The following is a 19,642-nucleotide window of genomic DNA, read 5'->3' on the forward strand; positions in this document are numbered from 1 at the left end:
CATTTTATCAGTCTTTAAAACAAAACTACTCAGTTTTTCAGGCCAAATTTGTGATTAGCTTGTTCTTGTTTCCTTTAAAATTATCAATGGAGCAAAGTCTATCACAGGACAAAAATCATCTAATTATTATACAGCTGCAGAAATCATTCTTTCCAAATCCAGCCATTGATTGTGTGTGTGCAATTCCCACTGAGTTACGGAGGGAACGTCTGTGCTGGCCTGAGGCAACCGTGCTGGCAAAGGTGCAAAGCAACTGCCTCAGCACGCCACGGACGAGCTCTGCAGACCCTCAGAGGGAAGCGGCACAGACGATCTCCCCTCCTACCCCCCTCGTCCCGACAGACGATGGCTTCCTATCACCTCGCCACACGTTTTCCCCTGTGCGGGGACTGCAGGAGCCGCAGCAGAGCTCCTCACCAAGGAACAGTCAGGGAATGGCTCCCTCGCAGCAGGTTCTTCTGTGAAGGTCCCTGAGAAGCCGAGTTGCTTTCCACAACCACATTTTCCCTGGAAAGATGGGGTTGTCATGACTTTGTCCTTGGGGACAGTGCCCACCGGCACTGCCGTGCCCAGCCGGGCATCCTGGGCACAAGGCGGGGGAAAGTCATGGTCCGGTCCCCTGCGGGGACAACCGTACACAAATGAGCGAGAGCAGAACTGGGCTTTTTACATATCCATGTCAACATGCAGAACTGCTGTTTCTTTCGTGGTTTATGAATTCACTCATATTGTGCCTAACCGCAGAGCACCGCCGATTATAGGATACTTGCCTTTTGAAGTGCTGGGTACTTCTGGCTACGACTATTACCATATAGATGACCTAGAGCTGCTAGCAAGGTGCCACGAACACTGTAAGTATCGCATAGCCCAGGTTCCTGTGGAGTCACTGGGACACCTCTTTTCAGGGAAATGTAGTTTCACTTAAAATTGGTTTAAACTTGGAAGGGGAGGTTTGACCCTTGCCTCACGCCTGTATGTGTTAGCAGAGTTGTAGCAGATTGGGAGCACTGCAGCTGATTGGCATCTGAGCCAGACTTATCAAGCTCTGAAAAATACAATTTTACCTTCTGTATCCCCAAAAGTAGTCAACAAGCCTCACTGAATGGATAAAATATGCCAGATTAAACCCCTGCTCTATTAGTAAAGAATATGCAGAAGAATAGTTCAAGCAATCTCAGAGGAGATCCTATTTTGTAAAATTCTTGTTGATTGTTTACCCTAATGTTGTTCACCATGTATTTGGGATTACCTGTGATTATTTAAATATAGTCTATTAAGATTTAATTGAAAAACTCTTTCACTAAGTAAAGAAAATGAGGCAATGCTTTTCAAATATTTGCTTACAGAACTGGCTGGAACATCTCAGCTTACCACCTTTGGGTGGCTCAAAAATACCCCATCAACATTAGTTTTTATATGTTACATTAAAATATAGAAAGGCTAAATATGTGCATGTTTGGGAACCCCTTGAAATCACTGGGGGGAAAAGCAGAGATCAATTTTGCCAGTGAATCTTTTAAACGTTTAATATACCCATTTACTGCACTTTGAATTCTTGTCAGTCTGGGAATTTTCTTTCAGTTTCAAATGATTTTTGTCTTTGCACAATCTTATCTCCTATACTCCTTTCATTCTGAATCCATCTGCACGCAATACTCATCTTTTCAAGCATTTTTATCCTGTACTTTTCTGCTATAGCACTTAAGATGATCACTCTTAGAAATTAATCCCAGATGCCTAATTAAGCAGTATGTGATCAGCACATAAACCAGTATAAGATCTATGTTTAAGTTGTAGCAGACATTAATGCATTAGTGTCCAAAGTTAAGGTTAATTGTGCTGTGAAGGAATGTACCATTTGAAGTGTCAGAAAAAGGTACCTGCTGATCTTTATGATATTTGCTCTATGATAAGACTGAGAGGACCACTCACTTGAAAGGTGCTCGGACTCCTGTCTCCCTTGGGAATCAATGGGGCCGGAGTACTTTTGTCACACTTCTCACATTTCATGTCATTTTCAAATCACAAATTGTGCTACAAGCTGTGTGTATTTTCTGCTGACAGTGATGCAGTTTGGCAAGGGGAAGTCGTGCTGCTATCGGTTTCTGACCAAAGGACAGCAGTGGATCTGGCTCCAGACCCATTACTATATCACCTACCACCAGTGGAACTCCAAGCCAGAGTTCATTGTGTGCACGCACATGGTGGTAAGGTATGGAAAAATCCTATCAACTGGCGGGGACATAAAAGACAGTAAGATAAGGGCATCCTCATGACTGCCAAAATTGTCTCTCAGAAAAATGATGTCTTTTATGTAACAAAAAAAAAGACTGAACTCTCTGAAGGGTATGTTTTCATTATAGAAAAACGATCAGACTAAAACTTACTTTATCCTAAGCTTGATTTGTCAATCGGGAGTTTAGGGGCAGATTAACTGTTGCATTTTTCCACTTTGTGCAAAAGAGACAGATCCCTTAACTATTCTAATACTTACTTAAGCTCCAATTCTTACATTGTTTTTCAAAGAAATGTGTAGAAGCTTTCCAGTGAAGTTATACAGTGGTTGTAGGCTGTGAACTTGACCTTTATATATACTTCTTTAATATACCTCTTGACTTCAAGAAGACAGAAACAGAGCAAAACATGAAAATTAAAAGTCTCTCAAATGTGATTCAGTAGCATCTGACTTAAGCGGTTTTTCAGCTGTGCATTCAACCTGTAAAATGTTACAATAATTTGCTCCTCTATTTGCTTAAAGCACATTTTATGAAATATAACAATACCATGTCGATACATACAATTACATTTTACATTCAGTTATGCAGATGTTCGGGTGGAGAGGAGACAGGAGATGGGCTTGGAAGAAGTGTCCTCAGAGGTTGTGTCCTCAGCACTAAAGGTACAAAGAGAAAAGTTTTTTTTCATTAATATGTGTAATCACAGCTTGTTCCTATGTTAACATCACTGAAGACTCTGGCATTGTCTTTCTGGGTGGATTCCCTCAACTTCAGAATTCACTGCTCACTTGAATAATTTTAAAGTAAATTGGATAAGCTCATGAAAGGATAAACCTGGAGATCAGTAACAGCCACAAATCAAGTGGAACATGGACAGGGGCAATGTGAGATATCCCCACCTTTCCTTGGCAAGGCACTACAGTTTAAAGATTCATTCGGACATGTTCTGGCAATCGGTCTTCTTGGCTACATCTCGGTGATCTGCTGAGGGATAAAAGAAAAGCTCCTCCTCAGTGCACAGCTGAGTGTCTCACAGAGGTTGCAGTTGCTGTCACATCCAACTGAACACAAAAGAAAGATTCAGAAAAACATCTGAAGGCACAAAATAACTACAGCAGTAGCTTGCTATTTATTTCCAACTCAGTGATAGCTCTTTGTAAAATGCTTTAGTTAGATGCTATTTGGAAGGGACATTGACACCTGTGCCCACGTCTTCTGCTGGCCTACCTGGGCTTAGCTCTGCTCAAGTCATTTTAGGCCAGCCAAAGAACTGGGTGCACAACCATTACTAGGTGCATTTCAAAACGTTTTCACCCTGACAGATGCAACAGCTATTCCCTTTTTGTTTGTTTGTTTTAGGACAGTGGCACCAGCTTGGATCCTGAACAGCACTTTAATGCACTTGATATTGGTGCCTCAATCCTCAGCGCTAGTCGGACACCCTCAGTGTCATCCAGGAGCTCACCCAAATCTTCCCACACACCCAAGTCAGACCCAGCATGTGAGTGGTATTCCTAGGTTACTGCATTATTTTTAATTTAGCCAAGTTACAGAATGTGTGCCTATATACCACAGCTGCTAATTTAGCACTTATTTATGAGATATCGATGATATGTATTTGTCGCTGACAATGAAGTGCACAATCTGAAATGGTAACGTACAAGAGGGAAGGTTCTAGTGCAGCCACGCATACACTGGAAAATGGGTAGCGGGACTAGCCATGAGACTTGCTGTTTCAATCTGTTACAAAAATGAGGACTTCTCTCTTCAGATTTGAGGGCATCAGTATAAGCAATACAAGGCCCCTCTAGACTTACATGAGTAATAAGAGCCTGTGGGTGATCCTCTTCTGGCCAAGATTCAGGATGCTCCAGCCAAGACTTGGGCACACCTTACACGCTCCTTCTGCTCCCTGGTCTGGAAGAAAAGCCAATGAGCTAACCTAAATTTATAGTTATTTGGGCCATATGAAGGGAGTTCCAGCTGTTTTGGAACAGGTCTTGGGTCCTTTTGCTCCATTCATTGGAGCACAGAACCATAATCTGTCTCATTTACTTTTCTCTTTGCCCAGGCCCTCCTATCAGTTTAATTTTACTACCATTGAAGTCAACAAGAACAGCCTTGACTGCCACTGGAATTTAGCCAGGCCGTAATCATTTCTATCTAGGTCTCATTGTAATTCCCATTTCAAATGGGGATGATTTCCAGCATGTAAGGACTCACCAGTACTTTTCTTGCAGCTACACCAACAAAGCTGATTGCTGAGTCTAACACCCCCTTGCCAAGAACACCAAGCGCGCAGCAGGATTTATCTGTGCATAGACTCAGTCAACCTACTACTCTTCAGGTAACTTTACAAAGAGTCATCAAAATAGGCAGATAGTATAAAGCATGTGCCACATACGCAGCTTAGCAAATAAAAACGACTTACACAAAAGCCATGGCATTAGAAGAAACCTAAAATTGAAAGGGGCCAAACTTAGAAAGTTTTGTTTTGTTTTCTTTTTAACCTAGGTTTCTTTGCCTTCTCAGCCTCCATGTGAGCTTCTCCCACAGCAGTTGCTGCCTCAAGCAACTCTGCAAAATCAGCCTGCACCTCTGGCACAGGTTAGTTGGGGATTTGGAAGTGGAATAGGTCACTTGCCTATCTTCTGTTATTTTCTCCTTTCATCTAGTAAATAAATGAATTAATAGGGTCCAGGTCTTTTGGGGCTTTTAGTTTATCTCCTTAGTAGCTAATATGTCCAAATCTATCAGCTCTCAAATGCTTAAAATATCGTGGGAAAGTAATCTGAATTGCACACTTGTGTGTTTAAATACGTAACTGCATACAGGCATTCAGAGCAGAAGCCCAGGTACATGTAGGTTCAGGTGCACACACACATCTATTTCACAGGAGGACAAAAAACAGCTGGAAAAGAGTTTTCAACTTTGCTTCTACAGGATCAGGTCCCATCAAAATCAAGGTCACAATGAGAATTAAAAACAAGCCTAAAAACTAACAAAGACCCAGTCCTCCTAAAAACACCTGTTTGTCTGTGCTGATGCAGAACTAACCAGCAGTAAGGGACAAAACCCATTTTGTGAGTGTGCCAGTAACGGTGAGGGTGCTGCTAGAGACAAATGCCTCCAGTGAAATCTATTAATCCATATCTCAAAACTGGGTGATGGCCCAAAAAGACACCTCAGTGTTTCATTTGCAGTGGACTTTGAAGGAACAAATTTGAGTACCATGTTCCCATCACATTGTTTCTCTCCTGTGGTCATGCTGTGATGATACACCCCATCATCCGCTGATTTTAGAAATGACAGAGTAGTCCTGGACCTAGGCTGCTTCTACTATTGGTACCCTGTACTCCCTCACAACATCCCAGAGTTTCTTCCTGTAGCATATAAAACGTAGAAAGTCCTGAGGATCCCTGCTTTAAAATAACAAATTCTCATTTATCTTCTGTGTTTAATATTCTTTTCACGACTCCGCAGCAGCATGCAGAGAAGAAACAGCATATCAATTATCTGCTCTGAGCATTCATTTTCTGTTACAGATATTTCTCTCCGTTATTCATTAATGCACTTCCAAACATAATTTAGTTTATTTATTATAAACCCATGCGTGTTTTGTTTGACTTTTTTCTACCTCCCTTTCTTCTCCATCAAAGCTCTTTGTTAAGAGATGCTTTCCAGTTGTTTACCAAGAGCCTCACTGCCTCACCCCTTCCCAGTGAAACGCTCTTACTGGCACGCCAGATCCATTTCTTCTCTGCCAAATCGGAGCGCCGTCCAGTCGCATGGCCACTGGTTAAGCCTCTTTGGGCCGACTAAATCTTGGTGAAAGGAAGAGGGCTGACTCGAGTCCATCTACACAGGCAGCCCTCTTCCCGACTGGCAGCAAAGTCACAGCAACGCTCCTGGCGAAGCTCAAGGTGGATCTTCCCTTGGCGTGGAGCAGGGAAATAGCACCAGGACGTTGCAGCTCGGGTTGCTGAGGCTCACACCCCATAGCGATACTCCTGGTAAAGGGAGCAATCCTCCACAGACTTGGGTGATTTTCATAAACTATTAATGCTTTCTTCAACTGCTTACCTCCTACCTTAAAATAATAAACACATCAACCTACAGCAAGATAATCCATTATATCAAAGACAAGGTGCCTGCAGCGCTAAGCGAATGAGTGACGAAAGCCAGGTACGCCTGCTTCCCCCCACGAACGTTTCCTCGGTTTCCTAGTTGACCGTTTCGCAGCAGTTTAGCAGCAGAACACAAGCTCATCGCTTTTAGAAATAGCGTGGCCGGGCGCCCCGCTGCCAGCCCACGAGGAGTAGCTGCGCAGGTTGCTCCCCGCTGCCTTTCTGCCGCTCGCCCTCAGCTGAAGGTGACCGATGGCAGGAGCTGAAAGGCAGCGTGCCGAGCCTGGCCACGCAGGGCCCCGGCACTCTGACGGGCGTCCTTGCGGCTAACATTCGGCTACGGGGCAGCAGCAGGGGGGAAGGACATTTTAAGCAGCCACGACCGCATCTGCAGCGAGCAGCTAGCTCCCGCCTCAGGCACCATCTGCTTAAACTTTGATTAGTTTTATTTCGAGCAAAGGCTGCGATGGTTTTGTCTCCGCCGAAATGTGGTTTTAGCTTCTGCCTTGCTTGTCTGAATGAACAGACAGCACAGTACTAGATGTCGCCTGAATGTAAATGGTTTACTTTAAACCAAGTGCTCCCCATTAGAATATTTGTTTGTTTGTCTTCCTCATTGTAATAAATTAAAATCCCCTACAACACAGCGGATGTTGATGACTGAATAATAATTAGCACTAATAATCCATTTGGGATTGCGCAGGTGTTATTCTGAAGACAGAAGGAACGAACAAGTCGTTAGGTGAGCTGCAAAACTAATGAAACCCGGGTTTCCAGGGGCTGCGCCTTGCAAGGCTGGTGCACAAACCCAGACTTTCCTGCAGGAGGAAGGGATGAGTGGATCCCTCTCTCCTTTGCTGAGCTAAAGCTTGCAGGAAATTGCAGCAACTTGGTATTTTTGAGACTTTCACAACTCTGTTGAGTGTCTCTAGCTTTGGCCAGAAGGATGGAAAGTCGGAAGATAGGCAGAAATGAAAGGTTCAAAGGAAGCCAAGCTAAAAAATAAATAGGGTCTCTTTTCTTTACCCAGCTACCTATTGTCATGAAACTTGTAGGAACAGAATGTCTTTGAGGTGTGCATCTTTTTGTTCACCACATCTGAAATGGGGGACCATCCCGGCAGACACAGGCCATAGGTCCCCTCCCCTGGCTGCAGCCCCAAAAACATCACTTGGGGTTTTTTTTAAGAATCCAGACTAAAATTACTGCTGTGGGGGTGTTTTTTGTCTGAGTTAACAAACCTTGATTGCACTGGTGCAATTATAGATATCTCACCGGTTTAGTCTTCCATGTTTCGCTGTATCTGGAAAGCTGGCACTTTTCTGAGGATCCTGCAGACATTTGTAAATACCCAAGTGAGACAAAGAGCAACTTTATCTGATGCCAATGACAGAGTTAAAGCCATGCAGTGTTTTCTGTGGAACGTTTTGAGTTAAGCTCTTTTAATTTATTATACAGTTACAGATTTCTCCCCTAATTAGTAGAGCGGTTAATGATCTTGAGATAAATACTTTCTGGTGCAGGTCAATTGCTGTTAGTGTCTTTGTACAAAAACAATAGAAGCTCTGTAATCACAGGGGTCATGGCTAGAGTTATCAACAAATTTGGAGGTTAGAGTGGGAAAGGGAAAAAAGCAAAAGAGAAAGTTCCTTGTCTTCTTCTGTAATGGCTTTCACCCTAGTATACCAGCTAATTGTTGTTAAGTTTATCAACACAAAAAGCACATGAAAAAGAGAACAAAAAGACAATAGTAGATGAATATGCTAAATATAAGAAGGTGCTGAAAAAAATTACGGAATAATAATTTAAAATCAACAGCAATATATTTTTGCATGCAACTTTGCAAAGTAAATTCAAATTCAAAACTAAGGCCTGGAAATGGATTTTGTTTCTTATTGAAGTACAAAATGATTATAAAATTATCTGTTATAAAATTCCTTACATTTTTTAATTGAAGAAAATCGGGTTCCTTTCCAAAAGTGTCTTCGAGAAGTTCACATGTTAATGAAAAGTCTGCCGTCAGCAAGCCAGGCAGTTAAATGAAACTTTTGGCTAAAATTGTTTTTAATTCTTTTCTGATAAGGACCCTTTTAAAGACTGGAGTAGTCCTCACTAAGAGAGTTCAGAGGGAGAGAATTAGATTGCAAGACTCAGCTTTTTAAAAAATCCTGTACAGACCCAGGTTAAAGCAGGGCTTAGCTGCATCTCATCTAAGCAAGCCATAGCCTCATTCCACTCCTAAAATCAGGGTACCTGGACTCTTCAGAAACACGGAGTCGGGCTACAAGCAGCATCACCGGACGCTCCTTTGAGTCACTTGTCCTTGTTCCCAAACATCAGAGGTTTCCACTCGTCCATTCCCCAGATTAATACTTTATACATGGACTAGAAAGAGAGAGACCCTGCTCGACTTCTCCCCTTTAACATCAATTAGAAGTAACACAAACTTCCCTTGGGGAGCTTTGACACCATTTTTCTGCTCTGGGGAAGGAGCGGGTTGCAGATGACAGAGCTGCTGTTTGAAGGCAAAAGCGGCGTGGACACCGGAGGCCAAGCGCTCACATTATCTCCTTGGGCAAGCAGCGCAAGCTGCCAGCGCTCGCGGCCGCCTCTGCCACCAGAGTGGGTTCTGAGATCCTCTGCCAGCAGCAACCGCACGTACAACGCTAGCAGCCCTCCTTCCCCCTCAGCAGGGCTGGCCACGAAACTCCCCTCCACCTTGCCACATGAACAAACTCTTTGAGTGGTGGGTGACCTCTCAGATTGTGCGGGAAAGCCGCCCTCCACCTGGTAAATAGAAAGAAACCCTCTGAAGTTCTCCTGTTTTCTCACCCAAAGGGTGTTTACATGGAGATTTCAGCTTTGCTGGAGGGAACGGGAAGGTATTTCGCATACTTAACTGGTTTAAGGCAAAGCAGTTAGCTGATACAAGTCACATTTTGATTTCTCTAAGTAGCCAGAAATTTCATTTAACTGTGCAGTGTTGCTAGCACCACAGCTCTCCTTAATTCCCTTTTTGTTACCATTTTTGTTTTCCTATTAAAAAGGCAGAAATGGTATAAGCTAGTGCATCTCCATGGAGCAGGAAGGCTGCAGCAGCGTGCGTCAGTTCACCCACTAGCACAGAGCCACTGGAACAACCACAGGAACAGGGCACCATTTTCAAGTCACAGCAAAATTTTTTTTTTTCTTTTGCCTGGACACTCACAGCACCACATGTTTTCAGAGAGGTCTTGGATGCCTTGATTACAGAAAAGCTTGCAGATTTTTTTTTAGTGGTTTTTTCCAAAGACTGTTTTTTACTTTTGGAATATGAGCTCATGCAAAGCAACTATTCCAAAGCCTATTAAAGTAATAATTAACTTTGGTGGACTTTGAATCATACCCAAGAACACCAAATAAAACTGGGAATTTATTGCTGTGTTAGTCCCCTCCACAATTCTTGAATGATTCCACTTTGTGCCAGGTATTGCTGCTACTGGAGGTTGCACTTTCTTCTTGACCCTGATTAGTGATCTCCATTTTATATTATTATTTAGAACAGCCTTTTTCCCACTGAGCTCAGCTATTCATTTTACAGCATGTATAAAAATAACTTAATAAGTATTCCTTGTAGCTTGACTACTGTTCAGCTGTAGAAATCTAGAAAATGTTTATTGTGGTCAGCTGTTGCGTGATGCTACAGAAAGTCAGCAGCAGAAAAAGCCATTGCAGCACTGTTGTTTCTATGTGGAAAAGGAAAGCGTTAGTAAAACACGTCCGGAATATACAGTTATGCTACGCTAAGGGCTCCAAACTACAGGCTAATAAAAATAATGCACTCATTTGCCATCCAATTAAGATGCTCTTGATATTTTAAAGTAGCATAGTCTCAAACACAGCCCTTCTGATAATTCCCTAACAGAACAGGGTCAGTTGTAAGCAGATCACTCTAACTGAGGCACTTTAATATATGTGCATAAAATTGAAAATAGACAAGATTTATCTCTGCCTAGATGTTAGTATATTACAAACACATCTTTTATTCCTTTGGCTGTGCTTTGTAATCAAGAAACCAATAACTTCTTACAGAACAATGTTCTATTGAGGCCTGTTTGTATTATAATGACTGATTTTTCCCTCTTTTTTTCAGTTCTCGGCACAGTTCAGCATGTTCCAGACCATCAAGGACCAGCTAGAGCAGCGGACCCGGATCCTGCAGGCCAACATCCGATGGCAGCAGGAGGAGCTCCAGAAGATACAGGAGCAGCTCTGCCTGGTCCAGGACTCCAGCGTACAGGTGCGTTACTGCTGGGGGGGGCAGAGCGAAGCATCCTCTCTCGTGTGGCCGTTGATAGGGTCGGCAACTTAAAATCAGCTCCAGGGTCCGGGAAATCTGGACATGTGGAAACCAGCTCATCTGAATGAGGGTGTTGCCCTCTGAAAGCCTCTTGAGTAACCTATGTCAAGAAAGACCTAAGAGCTCTCTGGCAGAAAAGGGAGAAACAGTTCAACCTTAGGAGGAGGAGAAGAATTTGGGTCATTTACAGTAGCATTTTAATACTTTATCTACTGAGTCTTCAGGCTGAGCAGCTGTAGTAGAGAAGTGTTCAAGTTCAGATTTGCCAATGATTATGTCTCTCCAGTTCATTAGCTTCCATCCAGTCACTGCTTGCTTCATGTTGGCATCACTCATGCTCAGTATCTTGTCTGTCCAGCTCTTCCTTAGCCAACAGCCCTCCTTCAGGCAGTGCTCATCTCTTTCATTCGCTCCCTGTTTTCCTGACCCTACCCCTGCCTGGATACAGAGCACAAGAGATTAATTTCCTTGTCATGTTAAAACCCCCCAAACCTTTGCTGATGTTCAGTTGTTCACACCTGGGGGGTGTCTGAATTTGTTCTTCACTGGACCAGTTTAAGCCTTTAGGGTGAAGCTGACTGAGCCTGCTCTTCTTCTGCCTTTGATACCTCGCACTCAGAGCTAGAATTCACTAAGTACAGTATCTGCTTTTAATTCACCAAGTACGGTATCTGCTTTGTACTACCCCTTATATCCACCAAAGCTCAGAAATAATGGCAAGTGCAGTTCAGTACCTCACAGGCTTCACTTAACGACAGATGGACAAATCATCCAGTTTTATGGAAGTTTTCTAAATGCAGGGTGATTACTGCTATGTTCCTCATAATTTAACTATAAATGCCAGGTTAAATGACCCTTGCTAGAAATGTTGCATTGGGGAGCCACTGTGAGTATTGTGCTAACAGGATTTTTTTAGAAGACAAGCTCTGTCACAGAAATGAACGTCTCAAAGAACATTTTAAGTACAGGATGAAAACCTGGGACCTGCCGAAGTCAGTGGGAATTTTGCTCCCATCTCCCACAGAAACAGACTCTCACCCATCAGCAGCATCTGTGAAATGCAGTTTCACATATTAAAACAAATTGGGATTGTATGTTTAGGCAATTAAGGGATCAGTGAAGCCAAATTAGAAACTTTGCCGCCTAAGCTGCTGCATGTGCACTGCTGTAAGACAGCACAGCAATGGTGGGTCCCAAAACCAGGACTCTTTGTTCCTGGTGCCATATAAGCATATAGGTAGACCAGGTTTAACTTCAGTCTGTTTCTTCTATTGGTTCTGCGCTGACTTTGATTAATGGGAAGGGAAAGTGTCTCTGCAATTAACTGGCCTTCAGTCCAGAATCACATCATATGTCTGAAAGCTATTATTGTTATGAATATCAAGAGACATGATATTCTCACTTCCTCTCTTTTTAATTGGGTGAAAACTATTACTCTCTCCTGGTGAAGTCTTCAATAGTCACATACACTCATCCTTTTTTTTCTTTTTTTGCATAATTCAGGCAAAAATAGAAGATCAGGGCACATTCTTATATGCAGGAAACGGATATTTTTACATAGCTGTCTCTCATATGTGCTAGGGCACATTTAATAACCCGAAGACCGTGGGACAGATTCTCAGATACGCTCATAGGGAGCTCAAGCAGAGAGAAGAGGAGGCCCAGTGGGTAAATGGTAGGTAGTTCTGTACTGCCCACCCCATACCAGTTTGTAGCTCTGAGTTACACCATTTGTGTGATCCTCTCCCCCATAAAGACTGTACCAGGTTGGACCAAATATTTTCAAACCAGTACAAGTTCTCTGGTGTCAGTACTGACCATTTTCCAGCTTACTGCAGATGCCAAACTGAGAGGCAGGGGGACTGGAGGGCAGCTCGGAAAAGCAGGGGCTGCGTCTCTGCCTGAGGGGGCAATGCCGGACGGGGAGGATCATCCTCTGTAGTTGGAGTGCCTTTCAGTCTCCTCAGAGCAGTCAAACAAGGCGAGATGTGAAGGGTCACACTGACTCATGGCCAGGGCCTTTTCCTTCTCCCACTTTCTCTAGGTTAAAAAAAAAAAGACCACAAAGAAATTACAGTGCTGTGGCAAGGTTAGAGTGGGACCAGGAATTAGCTTTGTCTTATTTGGCATGGGGCAACTTAAAAGAAAGCCTCACACTTTTGCATGCAGCACTTCTGTGACTCACAGGCAGCTAGGAGTAAACTGTTAAATCAGAAATCCAACCATGTGCTTTGCCACGCAGATTTCATCATTCAGAGAGCTGGGTGTCTGCAGACATTGATCTCTGTCTATTATCAGAGCTACAAAGCATAGTAGCAAACAAGCGAGCATTACTATCAAGCACATTTCTGGTCTCTCTAATATTCCACGTAGAAGAGCTGTAAGCATGGGGGAGTGCCGTAGGCTGTCTGGAAAGGGGGAAGTATTCTCCGGTTTTCCCTCGTTAGCTGATTTATTAGCATATCTTCCCCACTGGTTCACTCCCTTCCACACAGAAGTGTACAGGTAGCTCAGTGGAGAACTAAGCCCCATTTCCATTTCCTTCAGAGATCTTCAAAACCGCAGTACGACAGTCCACCAAGAAACGCTTTCCCAACCAGACAGATGTTGAGCACAGTAGTCTGCGTTAGAAACTATTTCCAAGAGCCTTGTACGATGAAAGACAAAACTAGCAGGAGGGTTGTGGGCCCTGAACAAAAGTGTTCAAAACTCCATTAAATCCCTGTTACTGCTTTTCCTGACAAACGAAAGTATGAAGGACAGGAGCAGCAAGAGTAACCTCAGAAGTCTGAAGGATGCTGTGTCTGCTCCAGATTTGAACAGTCTAGCTAATGAATTGTGGATGGGGAGGAAGACAGAAGGGCTGAGCCTGACCAGCCCGCAAGAATTACAAATGAGACGATCCACAGCCCCCCATCATTTGCAAACCAGACTCCCTTCGAAGACAATGAATGTCAGCTTCCCAGTGCTGTGCTTCTCATCTTTCCGTATTTTACATAAAGAGTCTTGATGTCTGTAATGATGAGCCCAAAGGCTATAATCCCCTGATTATCCAAAGGACAGGTAGAGTCAAAGAGCCATTTTTCCTCACGATGTCTTGCCAGTGTGACTCATCCATTAGCTGTAGGGACCATCTATCTCGGAATGAGGGGGCAGCAGTGTCAGAGGGTCCCTCCCCTCCCTCGCTGCTTTGCTACGTATGTTAACAAGCTGGCCAATTAAAAAATATTTGTAAAATGCTTCACTGACCTTGCAGTCCGCAAAATCAGCCACAAGACATGTCATTAGCAGCAGTGCAGTTAGGGGGCTGCTAATTTATCTGCTTGGATTTGCTCAGGCTGTGAAAGATTTCATTCTTTATTAGGGGGTTTCTGTTGTTATTTAAAGCTGTTGTATTTCAGTGTTTCAGGGGAATTCAGGCAGGAATATCACAAAAGATGCACATTATGAAAAAACACCGTTAAGTTTTGTACAAGTGAAGCATCTTCTTGCTTTTAGGTTTAACTAGCAGGTAGAAATTCCATGCTTGGATCCTCTCTCAGGTTAACTCTTGTTTTGATGAGGCATCTTCAGTCTTCCAGTTCTGCCGGGACACGGGTTAAATGGCACCATTGCTTCCTGCCCCGAGCTTATTCTTTCCAGAACATTTATCTTCAGAGAGTAATAATGCTGCTTTGGCCATTATAATGCAACAGAGGGTCCCTACGTATGACACACTCAGAGCCCTCTCAGGGTACCAACACATGAACAAACAAAATTGGTTTACTGGGATAAACTTGGTTGTAAGTTTATAGCGTGTTAGCTGCCAACCATTAACCGTGCACGTTCCTACCCAGTGGCACACTCTGGTAATTGCAAAGTAGGTTACTCCACTTTCTTTCAAGGATAAGCTCCTTGGCCTTCATCTGGAAGTCAGGCATACACACAGGCACGTCCCTGCAAAGTAAGTCGTTCGCAGCAAGTTTGCACCCTGCCTGATATTTGCACCGATAGACGTTGACTTTGCATTGGATGAACTTAGTATTTCTCCAGCGCTGTGCGCCACGTACAGGGAGGACACCTAAGATAATCCTCCTAAAGGTCTTAATTTGCAGTGATCTGGCCAGTACCATTGGGCTCACACTCCCCATCACATTTTTGAAACGCACTACTTGCTTTACCTGTCCTGAATTTTACATCAAATGTTTTATATCAAATTTTTATATGAATGGCGACCAGTTTAATTGCTAGAGCAAATCAAGTGAGTTCATTTGCTAAACATATCCAAAGCTTAGCTTCTATATACAGAAAATAAACAAGAAAATGAATTTTCATAATTTCCGTGTTTGATTTATTCATAATAAGACCTATTTGCTTGGCAGAAGTTGCGAGACCATCTGTCTTTCTGATACGTAATGGCTCCAAATTCAGTGAGCAGTGTTTTTAAAAGAAAACACTTGGAGCTAGTTTCAGACCTGCTGCGAGCAGCCCCAACTCTATTACTTGACCCATTTATTTCTGTCAGACATCTTCGAGATGTGGTTAGCCTCCAGCACCTGAAACAAGCCGTTGCTTTAGGTCCCTTAACATTTTCCTTAATTGCCCCCCTCTCCCAGCTGATTAATGTAAGCTTTGTCTGTACCTTTTTTCTGAGTAAAATCTTGGCACACAGAAATTCATTAAAAATTTATCATATTTAAATAAAAACTGTGTTTTAAAAGCTAGATAAATAAGTACAAACATGATGGATCAACCCACACTTATGCAAAGAAAAGCAATGCATTGTGCTGGTCCTTTGGAGAAAGGTATGGGTTTTTTCCAAGAAAAATTAGAGGGGACATGATAGTTTAGGGAATTGTTAATATAGCAATAAGCTGCAGAAAGGTGTACTAATTACTGGGCGTACCTCAGACGTACTGCTAGGCGTGAGACTGATGGATGAATAATGAAGAAGAGAATAATTGTGATTCTGATTTCATTTAAACCCTAAGTAGCTCCGCTTAAATTAATGGAGTTCCACACATGTAGCAGTGGTGTGGAATCAGAATCAGATCCAAAAATGCCTTCAACTACGTGGGATGTGTACTTCCTTACAGTCCTTGGTGGCAAGAGGCGAGGTTCGAAATATTGCAAAGATAGCTTGTAGCATTAATAATTCATAGTTTTTAAATATGCCTTTTTCCTCTGTAGAGCTGTAATAGAAGAAATGGCCCCTAGAAAAGCAAAAATTCCCAAGCCCTACAACTTTTAAAGAAGAAAGCCTCATGTTGCAATGCAAGAATGGAGAGTGTATCATTTACAGAAACACTAACAGAGGAGCTGCTAGCTCTTTTGCACAAGTCAAATGCATGGCACAGTTAGGAAGAACACCGGGTGTCGGTTACCTGATGGGAAATCAGATAAATGACAGTGACTGTCTGTTTACACATCTTCTCAATGATAAGGACACAGCCATTCAACATGGAGAGCTCTGGCCTGACTGTGGCCTCATTAAAAACGCTCAACAATCCAACTGTATGTAAGGTGTTGAATTTCCAGAGACAAATTCAAAAGCAGCCCTGTCTGAAAGGCAGGCTGGTTTTGTTGAAAGGAGAAATGAAAGGACTGAAAAGACACAGAGTCACTCTCTTCTCTCTGGTCAGGGTGCCCCAGAACGCAGTGAATGTACAGGGAACCGCTCTTACAAGGGCTGTGCCTGCCCCACGGAGAGAGGACTTGTACCTTCAGGACACATTTCGCAAGTAATGAGCGCACCTGCAGAACAAGAAATCAAGGAACTAGAGACAGCGGAACTGTTAATGTAGGAAAGAGAGGTGATTTCCAACTAAAGTAAATGCATAGTGAATCCAGAAACATGATAACTTTATTTTAGAATATATTTGGATCTAATTGTCACCTTCGTTATCCAAGACAGCTGGATATAACTCTCTGGAAATAAACTCTCCCCCCTTCTTTTCCAGATGTTCCTACAACAGCCAACAGTGTCCCTGAGCTTTAGCAATACTCAGCAGCCGGAGCCACAACAGCTACAGCAGAGGTCAGGGGCCATTTCTCAGCAGCAGCTTGTCCCCAGTCCTCAACTTCAAGGGCAAATTGCATCTTCGCAAACAGCGAACCAGCAAGCACTGAGAGAAGCAAGCGTGATATCGAGCCAGGTAATCATTTCTTTGAATAGAGAAGCATTTCTATGGAAAGAAGACACCGAGCTGTTATTAAGCAAGCAAGTAAAATCATGTCAGCCCTGTAAGTGCGCCTTTGCCTTTCTTTCCCTATTCTCCTATATAAGGGCAGCCTAAATAAAGGGTCTCTCTACAGCATTTACTTTAAATCCCCTTTTTAAGACCCCAGCCAGGAGGGTTACTTGAGCAGCTGTTTCAGCTTGAAAACTGAGCAGGGGGGGCATGCAAAAGGTGTGGATGACTTACCGTTCTTCAGCTGATCCTGAAAGAAACCTGACTGACCACACTGGAAACTAGCAATAGTAGTGTTGGCAGTGCAACGTCTCAAAATAAGCTTTACCCCTGCTTGCTCCCTGAATCCGGTTGGATGCCACCAGCGCAGCGAAGCCTGTCCGCTGTGGTGGCACACAGTCGGAATACATTGCAATCTGTGCGAGACCCCCAGGTTGTGAGCGTAACAGATTCCTGCACAGGGAAATGAAGTTCAGCCTGGGTTAGTAGTAACCGAGATCTGTGAAAGCTAGTAGGTTGGGCACGGGATTTTTTTTCTTATCGCTGGTTTCTCGGCATTTCCAGTGTTTGCGCTTCCACCCACCTGTTGTACCTCCCTTCACAGAAAACTTAGCTCCTATTTCTGCTACCTGAGTGTGCAGCAAACATAGCTGCATCATTATCTTCAGACCCCTCAGCTGTAGGTTTTACCCTCCTCCCCACCTGTATTATAATGACTTTATTAAAATAAAAAGCGTATCCGTATTATAAATAGAAAAAACCCACCACTTTTTTCCTTTAATAAGGTTAACTCCCATCGTTGGGCTTTTACGGCAGTGCTAATCCCACCTAACTTTGCTCGCGTCTTCACGGGGAGCGGGGTCGTCTCCTCAGCTGCTTGACGGCACGATCGGGGGGGGGGGGGTTTTGCTTTCACACCGCTCCGCTCCCCAGGCTTTTGCAGTCCGGTAGAGCAAACCGGGGGGCGGCAGCGGGTGCGAAAGCCGCGGCAGGCTAGAGGAAGGCCGTCGCTCCTCCTATCGCGACAGCAGCCGGGCGGACGCATCGCCAGGTATTAACGGCGACTGTCACGGTCCGCGTCTTCAGCCTTTCGGCACCCACCGCTCCGGGCCGCGCCCCGGTGTCGCTCCCCGCCCCAGTGTCGTTCTCTTGCAGGGCCCCAAGGCTGCGAGGAGCGCGGAGCTGGCACCGGGCGGCGGCCGCCCCCCCCGCGGCGCGCCCCCGCCCTTCGCCGCAGCCCCCGCCGGCGGCGGCACTGCGGCGCCCCCTGCCGCCCTGCCGCGGGGCGGCACCCCCGGGCCGCCCGCCGCCGGCTGCAGCCACGACCAGCAGCTCAGGTACGGGCCCACGCGGGGCCGGGGGTGGAGGGGGCCGAGGCAGAGCCAGGCCCCGCCGGCCCAGGCTTTACCTCCCGGCCCCGGGGTGGTGGGATGGCTCCGCTCTTCCTTGGCTGTCTCGGGCTCCCCGGGGCGGGCGGTGGAGGACCCACGCTGGGATCCAGCCAGGCGTGGGAACCAAAAAAAATTTGCATTCCGATACTCGGAAAGCTCCGATACGGGTCATTCCCACCAGCAGGAGCAAAAGAAATTTCACTCTCCTGAAATCCTAGCACGCAGCCTCTCCGCAAGGCACCCACGTTACCGGAGCGGGCACGCGCTGCCCCAGTCTCCACCTCGCAGCGCCCGGGATGCGCCTGCCACAGCCGGGAGCTGAGGTTAGACCTCCTAACACTCAGCTTTACGCCGTGCCGACAAAAGCGTCCTGTTTCTGTCTTCAAAACGTGGGATTTGTGTGGTCCTTCCGTAACAGCGATGTCGCTTTTTCTTTTTTCCACCCGCCAGACTGTTGCTCAGCCAGCCTATTCAGCCCATGATGCCTGGATCCTGTAATGCAAGACACCCTTCAGACCTCAGCATGGCGGGATCCCAGGCTAAGTATGTGACTTGTCCAAAATAAAACATCAAAGTTGCTTTTGAGGGGAAACAGCCTTCCTTAGTCAGATGACGAAGTAGTTATAAATAGCGGGAACGTGTTACTGCGCTGAGCCTGCCTTCGACTGTCAGGGTCGGCCTTACCCTGCCTGGTCACATCAGGAAGGATGACGGAGAGAAACACAATGTGCCAGTGGTGTTTTAACAAGCCAAGGCTGGGGGAAATTTTCTCCCTCACATGATGCTTGCTTCAGCGCTGGAATTTCTGCCCCACCGAGGTAAATGTGAGAGAGAAAGTCAGCCCTGGCGCGGTTGAAATGACCGGTGCCAAGAAAGCCCCTGCTCTCTGAGCAGTGAGACGCTGGTGTAACGCCGGTGGAGCTATGCCTGATCTGCACCAGCAGAACTGAAAGAACCAACAGGCCCCTGCACCTGAGCGCTCTCAAAAAAGCTGCTGAACAAACCACCTCTGTTGTTTGTCTCCTCAAAATCTGGATGAAGGAAGCAGGAAACATCAGTCAGAATATGCCTTTTTTTTCTTAGCTGTCTTTTGTCACTGTACTTAATTGCGAACTGCTAAAATAATAGGCAACTGTTTGCACATCATTACTTTAAAAGTAATTCTGTATATTACCTCAGAAATGTAGGTATTCAGTACTTTTTGTAAACATCACTATTGCTGTTTAAGATTGAGTTAAATTTGTCAACTCTAAATATACAGCATTTTAGATCTGCTTTTAAGCATCTAAATAAAAGAGGCCTGATTTGCAAAGATATATCTCCCAGTTCATGTGGACTTCCTGACTCACAGGACCCTTTTTTAGGAGCTCACATCCTA

At 44.7% G+C, this 19,642-nt stretch overlaps 1 protein-coding gene across 3 annotated transcripts in view; it reads left to right on the top strand.

Moving 5' to 3' along the window:
- NPAS2 (neuronal PAS domain protein 2) overlaps window positions 1-19,642 on the top strand; it is a 108,269-nt gene that overhangs the window by 84,956 nt on the left and 3,671 nt on the right. Inside the window, exons 10-19 of one of the 3 annotated variants that reach the window (XM_052773903.1) lie at window positions 745-851; window positions 2,065-2,212; window positions 2,818-2,899; window positions 3,597-3,738; window positions 4,478-4,584; window positions 4,770-4,844; window positions 10,497-10,643; window positions 16,643-16,837; window positions 18,029-18,210; window positions 18,715-18,807. In XM_052773903.1, coding sequence (XP_052629863.1) covers window positions 745-851; window positions 2,065-2,212; window positions 2,818-2,899; window positions 3,597-3,738; window positions 4,478-4,584; window positions 4,770-4,844; window positions 10,497-10,643; window positions 16,643-16,837; window positions 18,029-18,210; window positions 18,715-18,807 — 1,278 coding nt within the window. Of the gene's footprint in view, window positions 1-744; window positions 852-2,064; window positions 2,213-2,817; window positions 2,900-3,596; window positions 3,739-4,477; window positions 4,585-4,751; window positions 4,845-10,496; window positions 10,644-16,642; window positions 16,838-18,028; window positions 18,211-18,714; window positions 18,808-19,642 lie in introns of all 3 variants that reach the window. The other 2 variants (XM_052773901.1, XM_052773904.1) reach the window with 2 other exon arrangements.

The sequence above is a fragment of the Harpia harpyja genome, chromosome 22 (genome assembly GCF_026419915.1).
Source record: "Harpia harpyja isolate bHarHar1 chromosome 22, bHarHar1 primary haplotype, whole genome shotgun sequence".
NCBI classification, from domain to species: domain Eukaryota; kingdom Metazoa; phylum Chordata; class Aves; order Accipitriformes; family Accipitridae; genus Harpia; species Harpia harpyja.